The sequence below is a fragment of the Eimeria tenella genome, genomic scaffold, assembly GCF_000499545.2.
Source record: "Eimeria tenella Houghton genomic scaffold, Eth_scaff53, whole genome shotgun sequence".
Classification (NCBI taxonomy): domain Eukaryota; phylum Apicomplexa; class Conoidasida; order Eucoccidiorida; family Eimeriidae; genus Eimeria; species Eimeria tenella.
This window is the reverse complement of record NW_013543405.1, coordinates 115,039-126,406: the sequence shown is the minus strand read 5'-3', so window position 1 is coordinate 126,406 and position 11,368 is coordinate 115,039. Positions and strand designations below refer to the sequence as shown.

The 11,368-nt window shown below is 48.5% G+C and overlaps 2 protein-coding genes across 2 annotated transcripts; both read right to left on the bottom strand.

Annotated features, from left to right (window-relative positions):
- Nucleotides 1-202: 202 nt before the first annotated feature.
- Nucleotides 203-1,225, bottom strand: ETH_00023515 (uncharacterized protein; the record flags this gene model as incomplete). The annotated part of the gene is made up of 1 exon (XM_013377467.1): nt 203-1,225. One exon carries the CDS (start codon nt 1,223-1,225, stop codon nt 203-205), a length of 1,023 nt encoding a protein of 340 aa, XP_013232921.1.
- Nucleotides 1,226-4,068: 2,843 nt separating this feature from the next.
- On the bottom strand, nt 4,069-10,590 carry ETH_00023510 (uncharacterized protein; the record flags this gene model as incomplete). The annotated part of the gene is made up of 14 exons (XM_013377466.1): nt 4,069-4,165; nt 4,325-4,563; nt 4,710-5,033; nt 5,225-5,287; nt 5,486-5,584; nt 6,357-6,519; nt 6,647-6,717; nt 6,832-6,996; nt 7,275-7,646; nt 7,975-8,117; nt 8,279-8,385; nt 8,538-8,755; nt 9,087-10,309; nt 10,452-10,590. The coding sequence occupies 14 exons, from the start codon at nt 10,588-10,590 to the stop codon at nt 4,069-4,071; spliced, it is 3,423 nt and encodes a 1,140-aa protein (XP_013232920.1).
- Nucleotides 10,591-11,368: the final 778 nt, after the last annotated feature.

Below are 11,368 nucleotides of genomic sequence, written 5' to 3'. Positions count from 1 at the left end.
GTAGTTGGGCGAGGTGGAATCTTAGCTCTTTCGCCCTGCTTTCCTGCATTCCAGCCGTGCCCACATATTCCAACACATGCTATCGTAACGACAGTCTGGTAGCTTTCTTCAGCTGTGAACGCCGATAACAAGTTAAATTTGCTGCACTGCAACGAGTAATTCTAAATTATAGGGTTCTGTGTTGCTATTAGCTAGGATTTTCTCAACCACCCCCATGAATCAGTCCGCTTACTCCAGCATTCTGTGACAGGGCTTCTGCTAATCTTTCATTAATTTTGTAGCTATGGAGGACAGACGAGTCTGTCAAGCCAAATAACACGCCTGTCTCATCCTCAGTTGCTAATGAAACGTACTTTTCCTGTGAACTGGAGATCCATGCCAGAAAGGGGGCCCCAGGGTCTTTACATCCTACTCCGATTGCTAGGAATACCTTGTTGCTAAAGGCTAGAAAAAGGAAATTACTACAATTGTTGTCATCAGTCCCCTTTTTGCCAGCAGCTACCCAACATGCTCCGCTAATTGTCACAACTCTCTCCAAGCCAGCAGCGGCACCAGACATTTGTGGCAACAGATTTCCACTTGTAATAAACCGGCATTCTGGACTATCAACGAGCTGCAGGGTAGTTAGATTTGTGTCTGAAAGTACAGCGAAGATAGTTCCACTTGCAGCGAGCACCCTCTTCGGGAAGGAGGCGAAGTCGTCCCACTGCAGCGTGTGGCAAGCCTGTATCGACCCATCTGATGCGTTTAGAACATTGACGTGATGGGTTGTGATAACGTGTCCTTGTTGGCCGTTGCCTTGCTCCAAAGTCGACGATAGGCAAAACAGCCGGCCGCCGCACGGTGAAAAATCGAGAGAAACGATTTCCACTGGACTTGCAGCCGTTATTCTCTGCCTCCAAATGCGCTTTAGTGGAATGCAAGAGAGCTGAAGGAGCAGGACCTCTCCCTCGATGCCAGAGGCGCCCACTGCCAGAAGTTTTCTTTTGTCATAGCTAGTGCAAGACACAAATACCCCTTGGTGTGCGCCTGTTGGTTGTTCGGCGTCCGTGGCAGGATCACCGCCCAGTTTAATGTATTCAGTTTCTCCCTGGGAGTTTGTTACGCGCAGATGTTCTCCAGAGAGTTCGCAGATGCAGCCATCAGAGAAACAGGAGAAGGCTTCTGCTTTTGAGCCGCATGACAGCAGCAAAGAAGGTCGCCAGCAGGGGAGGGAATTAGTCATTGCTGCTGAATGGGAGTGGTGCGTAGCATTTCATTCCAGAAAACTACCACAGTGCTCGAGCATTCACTCGAAAGCAGGTTTTGCCTGTGAAGAGAAGCACTTCGGGCTAGGTAAGGGCTGCAAGGGCAACGAGATTTCTAGGCCCCTTGTGATTGGCTCGCTGCTCTGAGCATGATGCAGGTATACATGCGTATTCTTAGTCCCATGCCTAGAAGTTGAATGCTTTCTGTGGCGTTTATGAGGACGTCGCACAATGTTCACTGCAGTCTGAATGTGCTGAGGAGTGGGAATAAGAGGTATGCCAGTTTACTGGGTACTCTAGATGAGCAGACGTGCGTAATTCGCAGTAGTTGAGTAATTGACTTCATTCGTACTTTATCTCCTTTGGTATGTATGTGATCGTGTACGTGTGGCTTTCTAACAGCTAGACTAGATCCTGGCCCTACACCCTAGCAGTGAACGGCAGACGCAGCTTCTGGTGAAACGCACAAAATGTTGATTGGAAAATTTAATTTGTTTTTAAAGACAGCATTTTATACGTTACTTTTGTTAAATTCCTTTCTACTGCGAGGAAACAGCATGGGAACTTTCTCAAGCGAGTAAGCGTAGGTGACCTCACACCGTGGTAGGTAGTAAGTAACAGTCTCGATGTCTTATTCAGATTGCAATTATGACCACCGAGCTATATTTGCTCATTTGTATTTTCCATCATGCAGTTGTGGGACTTGGAACCGGTTAGTGCACTGCGGAGTCCCTGCCTGCGTCCTCCTCAAGTTCCGCTGCTTCACCACGCTTCGTTTATGCAGTCTAGTTCAGCGGATGCTGAAGGCACGCTCAGTGGTTTGCAGTCTATTCGCTTACCAAGAAAAGATGTATGCAGGAGACAGCACTCTACAAGAAAGGTATGTCAAGTGTCCCTGCAGTAGTAATATTGGGAATGCTGATTCCTCCATCAATAGGCTGGTAACAGCACCTCACACTGGACTCGGACCTTTTAGCAGAAATCTATAATTCCCTCAAGCCTTCTCTTGAGAAACTTCTTTAAATTGTTCATATAGACAGCCTGACGGCCTCGTGCGTGCCACGCGGAATTACCAACGACTGCGCGGCGTCGTGGAGTATTCATCCCGTTTGATTAAGCACAAGAATCCGCTCATAAGACCAAAAAATTGAGTGAAGCCCCTTTGTGCTGATCTTGCAGGTCACTTTAGCCAGGTGGCTAAGCATTTCATGGAGTGCAGCTCCACATGAGCAAAATATCAAAGCAGTTTACTTTGATTTGCTTTCAAATCACTTCTGGTAAACAAGCACTACATACTGCGTCGATAGCTTCGTCAGTTGACCGAATGCAAGAAAATATGCTCGAAGTGCCTCGCTTTGCACCTTTTGCGGTCCTGTGTTCACCACACTAGAGCCCACCGAGGAGTACTTGTGCATTTTAGTCTCTCCAGCCTGTAGCAACGTGCAGCTAGAGTCCAGTGCAGCACTCAAAGATGCCTTTCAGAAATGCTCGAGTCAGAAACGTAATAGAAACTTCCAGTTGGTCAGAATGCCGGCGCGCTTGCACTCAAGAAGGTAGTCCGGTAAAAACAATTTAGAATTATTCTTACTGGTCTGCCTTCTTACGCAGGATATTCAATCGAAAGCATTACATCCTCAATGCGGCGTATCGCAGTACAATCAGTACAATCATGATTAAATGTAGAGATGTCCTAGGGTCCATCCAGATTACTCAATTTCCGGCAAATTTGCTGCACAGTATACACCCGCCAAGTTGGTCTTTGCCGGCACATTTGCACTGTACCCGTAGAATAACGGATTTTGGAGTTTGGAACTTTAGGGCAATTGGAGGACGGCACGAAGCACACTATCCGCCACGCATCCTCTTTGACTGCTTTAGGTATTCTCGGCTGTAAGTATCCAGGGCTGACTTGTGTTTCCAGAAGCGCCTCACCACAAAGTGCTATGAGCTGAGGCTGCCAACTCACTGTATCAACGAGCAACCTTGTACAGTGACTTCCTCTTGCCCATTTCAGTAGTTGGACAAGGTGATACGATGGCATGAATGCTGGTTGCTCTGTTTCCTACTCAAGTAGCGAGGCCTCCATCCGAAACAACTTTTTATTGACAGGCAGAAGCCTACAGTTTCGTCCACCCTACGGCGTAAAGCCCTTTTAGTTCACTGGAAAATGCTGCTTGCCGGCAGGCAGTGTGGTGTGCAGGCGGAAGAGTACACGCTTTCAGCGTCGCATCACAGCCACTCCAACTGAACACTGCAGAGAGGAAGATGTGGGCTGCATTCACCAAAGAATGAGGATCAACTTTTGTGCTCAAACAGTACAAGCTGTGCTCGCGCAGTGACAAAGCTTCTCTGCAGAATCTAGACGCAACTGCTTGCCTTTCGTTGCTCAGATGGTGTCACTGGATAGAATCTTTTCGTCGGGGAGCGAACGATGCAAAAAAGAAGCTGCGGGCCCTGCAGCTCACCACACAGATTATTGGCTCTCTATTTGCAGTTATGCTTGCGCAACCGTATGCCGTCCATGATGGTGCTTCAAGTGGCTCATTCAAATGTATGAACATGACATGGCACCTTAAAAATACCGCTAGAAGTGAAGGGGAATTGATGCTTTTTAGTGCCGCTGAGAAGAAAAGCGGGGGCTAATGGGGCTAGTGCTAAATGTTGTTGAGCAGTGAAACAGCAAGAAAGTGCAATATTTTAGTCCCGACAAGTAGTAAACCATTTATTGTCCTCACCCTCGCCTAAAGCTCGTTTCAGAGTTTCCAATATTTCCGGCCGGGATTTGAGAGCGCGTCTGAAAAGCGAACAAGAGTCCTTCAAGTTACAGCCAAGATGTACTTAGCAGAAACTCCATGTAACCATTTAGTATCTCCTTTTGCGTGAGGAGCTGGAAATCGTACAAATACATGCTTATGATTCTAAGCAAAAATGGAGAGCACCAGCTGGACTCCGGACGCTTTAGCTGTTTGCACGCTCCATGAGTGAGTCGAGAATTCCGTCAACTGTTGAATATCGCGCATTCCGTGTTGGTCATTGCATGTACTGCCCAGTCTGCTCAGCAAAATCCTCTTTCTTACCCCATGGCCCGGTATAAGCTCTGCAGCATGCCTTTAAGGCATTCAGCATGAAAGTGGATTTCCGCATTGCAAAATTCGCCTCTGTCTATCGAGTCTGTGGATTGGTCTGTCTTATCGGCGGTTAGTCGGCGCTTCTGTATGCTAGCCTGCAGCTTGTGCCTCAGTTGTTGCGACCGCCTCAGCTTCTCATCAACAGTAAGGCGCTCCTTCTCTAGACTTCTCATTTTCTCATCTGCTTCCTGCAGCACCAGCCAGCTACAAGCGCTGTATTTACTGCGTCGCTTCATAGACTTAGGGTCGCATTCCTATTTCGGGGATGCTACTGTCAATATTTCCGCTTTTCCAGGCATCACAGGTTTCTGTTTGCCCAGAAAGCTTAACAGACCCGTAATTTTTCGATAACCCCTTGATGTATCTGTTTCGTCTGGTGGAGACAACGCTGCTCTCTTTCGAGAGAATCCTTTAGAACGCCGATCTGCTGCTGTTGCGCGAAAACTACGTGATTTCTGAAGAACAAAGCTCCCTCTTTTTCCGCTTTCTTCTCCTGTAAAACGCTAAGAATTCTGCTTTCTTGTTGGAGTTTCGTGCGCAGGCGGCCGTTAGAGAGAGATACATCCCTAAGCGAAGCCTCAAGGCCTTCTACCTCGGATGTAGCGTTCTGCAGCCTGCGGTGTAAATCCGCACCCTTTCTTTGCAATTCCTCGCGTTCCTGTACGGTGTACACAGCCACCAAGGCCCTAAGAACAATCTCGAAATCAGTCACACTTTTCCTTTTCTCTTTGAGAGGCTACGGCTGCAAGGCAGCGAGCCAGGCCTGGTATGCCGGTTACTGATTCTACTGGGGTTAATGTGAGCATGCTGAGCAAAGCTGCAATTGGCTACAAAGCTTTCTGAGGATACCTGCCCAACACGGATGACGTAGTATGCCTGGGAGTGGCCTCCACCATCTGTTGTTTGACCGCACTGCAGGCCGAGACAAACAACGAAAATACCACAATTTGTTCACAAGTTTAATGGTGTGCGGTCGGCTGAAGCTGCTGTCAGAATATTGGCGTCAACAAAGCCAACTGTACAGCATCTTATGGCGCGACTCTGTGTGCTGCTCCATGAATTGAGCAACACCCACATTAGTAGCAGTAGTAAATCCGTCTACGCATTCACCTGCACAAGGTTTTCGTATCTTGCTTCGAGAGCGGAGATCTTCGACCTTCGCTCTGCTGCTTCTCTTGCTATTCTCCGCCTCTCCTCCTCAGCCGCTCTCTGCGTAGAAACGTTGAAGGAATTCAAGACTCCACTGATAGGGGAACGGATCAGCGTCGCTTCTGGTCGTTTCACGGGGATAATGTTGAGGACATTGCAAGGTTTTTCTTCAGTGAGAGAAAATCAGTAAAATCAGATTGTCACTGCACTAGGCAGAGAAGAGCAATTAAAGAGTTGACAAATCTACAAATATTGTCCACGCAGAAGTGTTTCATATGCTATAAGTTAAATGTTCAAAGCTGATCAGTTAGATGACCGCAACTGATATAGACACACTGGTAGAAAATGCAATATGAAGCTTTATTCAGTTACAACTGATAGGGCGTTTTTTACTCTAAAATAGAGAAGCCTCTTTAGCGCATGTAGTAGTTTTGACTTAAACAAACTAATGGCCTGTCATAATGAAGAATGCGGGCCCGAATTTCGTTGCCCACGCTGTTAATGATTGCGCTAAAAGCCCACCAGCTGTCCTCTAGCGCCATCTAATTCCGCGTCCATTGCAGAGAGGGTTTCCTGCCCATGGAGTTGCTGCTGCAGTTTTCTGTTTTCGGCTTCTAAAGATTCATCAGCACACGCCTGCAGCTCCTCATGAAGCCGTGCGACCTTACGATGGCAGCGCATAAAGTGAAAAGGCACGCAAAGGCATGTGATTCTGTTTCCCCATTCCACCGACGTTCGATCCCAGAAAATGCGAGCACTTCATGGTTGGCTGTGTCGCATCACGCATTGCAAAGGTTGTTTACAGAGCCTATCTGCCAAAGCGAAGCCTCACCTCAAGCTTCCTGAGAGATTCTGCAAGAACCAGTTCTTCTTTTTCCTTGATAACAGTTTGCAGCTCTCGGTCAAGTGATGCGCAGGCCAGGCGGATGTCTCCAACGCTGTTTGCGCAGCGACTCTCCTCCTCATCGGCTTTTGCGAAAGATTGATAGGCTTTCCTGGCAGATCCACATGGAACGAAATGCCAGTAGGATTAATGACATTAAAACGATGTAGCCAGCTGCACACCGTCAACTGTGGTGGTTTGGAATATAATTTGCCCAGAACAGACCAAAGCAGTCCCACCTTAGTTCACTGTCAAGGTGTCTAACTTGTGTGGAAAGCATCGAATGTTCTTCTTGCTGAATCGCTAGCTCCTAATTATAAAACATCACATGACTGAAAAGCCAATTCCGGCGGGGTGGTGGCGTGAGAAGCATCAGCCGTGAGCTAGGTATAGAGGGCAAATGCTGAATGGGGCGGTTCCCTACAGCTTGCAGTTCCTTTATCTGCTTCTGTAGAGCTTTTGTTTCTGCTGCAGTTTTGTATCCTGAGACACGAGAGACTTTTCTCTGCATTGCTTGGCACTGAAAATCGATACAGTAAAGCAATTCTTGTTGTCTGCTTTTCTCCGCCTCGTGCTGCTGGAGCTGGGCCTGAAGCGGGAAGCGTAGTGGACAGCAGCGACTACAAATAAATCATGCTAGGCTCGTAGGCACATACAACGGCACGCGATAGGAATCTAATGCGTACAAACAGACAAGGTCTCTGCAGAACTACCATCTCTGCACGAGGCAACCGTCAACCGTCAAATATTTTCCGCGTGCGCCAAATGCGTTGCGCATATCAGGGTGCTAATCTATCGATTCCAGGCAAAAGGATTCGTCTTCGTAGTCCTAAAAAAGGCGTATCTGCTAGACGGTCCAAATCTCACGTGGAGACTTTTCAAAGCGCTTTTGGAGCTGCTCAAGGCACCTCGCTGCATCTTCAGTGCTGCCTTCTCCTCCGCAAGCTTCTGCGCAACTCCAAAATGAGTATCTCTGCTTGCCTTGACCCTCTGCTGCAACTTCTGTAGTCTTGCAGCTACCTGGGCGTGAAAAGCCTCTCTGGCCTCCCCTGCCTCCCCAGCAGATCGAACGTTTTCCTGCTCTTTTGCCAACTTTTTCTCTGCGGCATCTTTCTTCTTATTCGCAACTTCTAGGCGCTGCTTTTGATCAGCGAGGCTTTCATGAAGCTCGACTAGTTGTACTTTGGCTGTCTTTCCCCTAGTTGCTGCAGCAGATAGTTGCCCTCTCAGGCCGGCGACCTAGAAACAAAGTCCAAATCAGGGCATTCTGGACACATTGTTCGCCTTTCTGCTATACCGCAGCTTCTACATGGTCCGTTTTTCCATATGCTTTGTTTTTAAAGAATCGCAGAACTCTTTTCGTCCGCCACGAGTGCCTTGGGGCAGCAACCACCAAGTGATGGCCTGAGCCTTTATCTAGAGGTTACCAAAGCACTCTATTATTGATGAAATGAAGATTGTTAACAGCATACGCGAGCCCTTATTTTCTGCGTGCCAGCGGATACCTGTGAGGAGGAATTAGCCTGGGATGTACCTAGAAATGTGTGTATTCTTTATCAACGCTAACCTCTTCCGTCAGTTGGCCAACCGCCATCGCTGCGCTTGCATAGTTCGACCTACACAATGCCAGCTGTTGCTCCAAACTGGTTACTTCTCCCAGGAGACTTTTGTTCTGGTTCTGCTGCCTCGTCGCGAAGCCCCTGGCAGCCACTGCTCACATGCCAGCATCGAATTCATGGTTGGCAATGACGGCTTAGCGTATGTTATCAACGAGCAATACAAAAAACATGCCCCAAATTTGGGAGCATCATCTGGTCACTCCTACGACGCTGTGCAGACGCGCGGAAAGGTTACATAGCTGCAAATCCTACTTAGCTTCTCCATCTGGTGTGTCAGCCTTCTCTGAGTCTCCTCAAATGAGTGCGTTGATCGTGCAATCCGGGCATCACTCCTCCACATCTCTTCCATCGTTGCTTCTCTGACCCAAAAGAAAGCAATAAATCCAAAATTTACACCAAAACGTCTCTTTTTTACAGCTCCCCCGATCTGTTGCCTGTTAAACAGATTATATTGCGCTGCACGGATGCTCGGAAGTGAATGTGGCCCAATACGAATGCTGCATCGCCTCACCCTTGAGCAATCAGGAGTGCTCTGTCTTTCTGCTGCTCCGCAAAATATTCTAATGAGCGCTGCAATTCTGCCCTTGCCGCACGGGCGGCAGTCTGCTCCTCCTTCAGACGCTTTTTCGCCTCAGCCACCTCGACAGAAATCTTTTCCGTCTGGGCCATCAGCTTTGCAGCCCTCATATCGTCTTTTTTCTTGAATTCGGCTATGCACGCTAGGTCCTCCTGAACAGTTCATGGTTAGCTCTAGGCCATGAGTAGATAGCAACATCTTTGCTCCACATTTTTAGCAAGTAGCACCGGGAAAGGATATACAACGCAACAAGCCACAACGCTTCATCGATAGCTGCACGGGAACGAACTAGAAAGTTGGAGGCTTGTGCAGGCGGGAAAGGGTACAGCACGTCTTTGTTCTAGAGGTGTAGCCCTAGCCACTATTCCCTTGCACTGCAACCATTCACTTACAAGGGATCGGAAGCACGACATCCCAGTCATCTTGTGCCCAGTCACCGTGTCTAAAACAAGAAGTGTGCTTCTTCTGGGACGTGCTTCTTACTTCTTTTTGGTGTGCAGCAGAACGCCACTGGGCTAGCTCTTCCTCATTCCACTTCATTTGCAGCTTGAAGCAATCAATTTGTTCCTGGCCTCTAGATATTTCTATCTGAAGTCCTGTAAGCCGAGCCTGTAGCTGCAGTTGGTGTTGCTGCTGGTGCTGTATCTCGCTCTTCAGCTTGCTGGCCTGTCGGATCGCTATTCCCTCCATGCGTTTGTCACTGCATATGTGTGCTTCTTTTGCAGCAGCGAGTTTTTCTAGATCTTGTGCCTCAACTTTCAACTGCTGCAAATGTTGCTGCATGAGCATTATCCGCTCAGCTTTCTGCCCAATATCTGTCCCTCGCCGAGACAAGAGCTGTTGCTTCTCCCTTATTTCGTTGTACAACGCAACGTTCTCCTCATCAGCAAAGGCAGGCAGCTCAGCTTTCTCCTCTTCACTTGCAGGCACACCCTTTTCTGGGCTAGGCAGGCCGGCAGGCAAGTCGTTGAGTTTCGTTGAATCTGGAAGTCGTCGCTCCTCCACAAAAATCTTGAGGGAGGAAGGGTTTGCGGAAGCACTGCAAGGCTCGCCAGCATTCTGGGTTCGTCTGTCCGGCGTTAATGTAAGTCCTTCTGGTCCTGCACTTGGCTTCCATCCTGTCTCTATTGCTGCAACAGCGTTTTCCGTTGCCGCAGAGAGCAAAGCAGCTGCAGCTTCTGATGCAAGCGCTACAGCGGAGGTACTTTTGAAACTCGTAAAGGTGCGTGCGGTAGTACCGAGTGGAACAGCATACTTTTGCGAACGATCCAAATCCTTCCTACAACCAGAGTCTCCACTTTGTGCACAATCTTCTGTGTTTCCAGTACCCGCTTCTCCTCCAATTTCATGTGCTGCCTGTGGTTGCTCTTCCTCTGCTGGCGTTGTTAATGGGCCATGCGGTGATTGTGCTTGTGTGCTTAGTTGCAACTGTTCCCCCTTTGATGCTGCATTTTCTGCAAGCGTGGATTTTTCTCTTGAGAGAACACCATCAAACTTGGTCCTCTTCGTGTTTTGAGAAGCAGAAGCTTCAGTCTGGTCTCCGTGAACAGCGTGTTGCTGTTCGTTTGCTCCAATCACGGCGGCGAGCTCAATAGCCTCATTGTCACTTAATAGCCCTATAGGTCCTCTTTCTAAGCTTATTTCCTGTTTTAAAGTTGAATCATGTGCTTGCCCTGCCGAACTAGCTTGTAATTGTGGTCCTTCGTCTGCAGCATCAATTTGAACGCCGAGCCTGCATCGCCTTGTGCCTTTATCCCAGCTAAATCAAGTCAAACACGTGACAATTGTGGGTGATCCTATAGATGATATTCAAGGAATTCCGCCACGCGGTTCTTCTGTAATTCTTACCTTCAGCTGCATGCGTGGCTGCAGAAGGCATTACTTCTCCATCGCTGGCAGGAAGGTCGGCCGTGTCGTTCCCATTTTCCGCCTGCCCAACTCCATTCAAAGGATTTTCATGGCCCCCCCTGTCTGCTACGGCCGGCATCTTTTACGCGCAAAATCACCGCTCGGCATTGCGTTCTAAATCACCTCTGTTGGGCGCCCGTCTGTCGCCGCTCCTGCAATACGCTGGCCTAGTGTGTTCGGCGTAGGGAGCGGAAAGGCAATTATTTGATATTGTAAGGAGTTCTGCAGGCATCAGCCCCAAATCCACAGGAATACGGAGAGTCGGCGTCCCCTTGCTGACCTCAGGCCTTTTTTATGAAAACTTTGTGTAGGAGCAACACGCATAAGACCGACAGGAGTCCTTTCCTTTCTGAAAAGTCCCGAATGTATAGTTCCAAGAAAACTGTAGTGCATACGTAGCGTGGTGTTATGGCACAGTGACCACTGTGGAAAGCAGCAAGACTGGCTGTGGGACTGGCTGGAAGTGACCCCATGGCACGATCCAGAACAGAGAAAGCTGAAGCCACGCATGTCTGGAAAACTTTTTCTCCCACTAAAAAATAGTAAGTATTTGTTTTTTGTGCATGTGCCCGGCTTGAGTTCCATTAGGGCTTTCGCGCTGGATTGGCAGCAAATAGCGCTGTGAAAACTGGGCGTGATGAATTGCATAGCGCAGCATTGGGATAGATGCTATGCAATATCCAACCGCTTCAGTAGCCAGTTCCCAGTGAAACAAAGGAGCAGCTTTTTTAGAAAGAACACCTGTGGTGAGTCCCGGCTTGGATGGAAATGAATGTGCGTGATCAACCTGCTCTGCGGCTCTTCGGCAACACATGCTGCTACGAACTCTTAAAGAGTCCATCCTGGGATCCTCACTC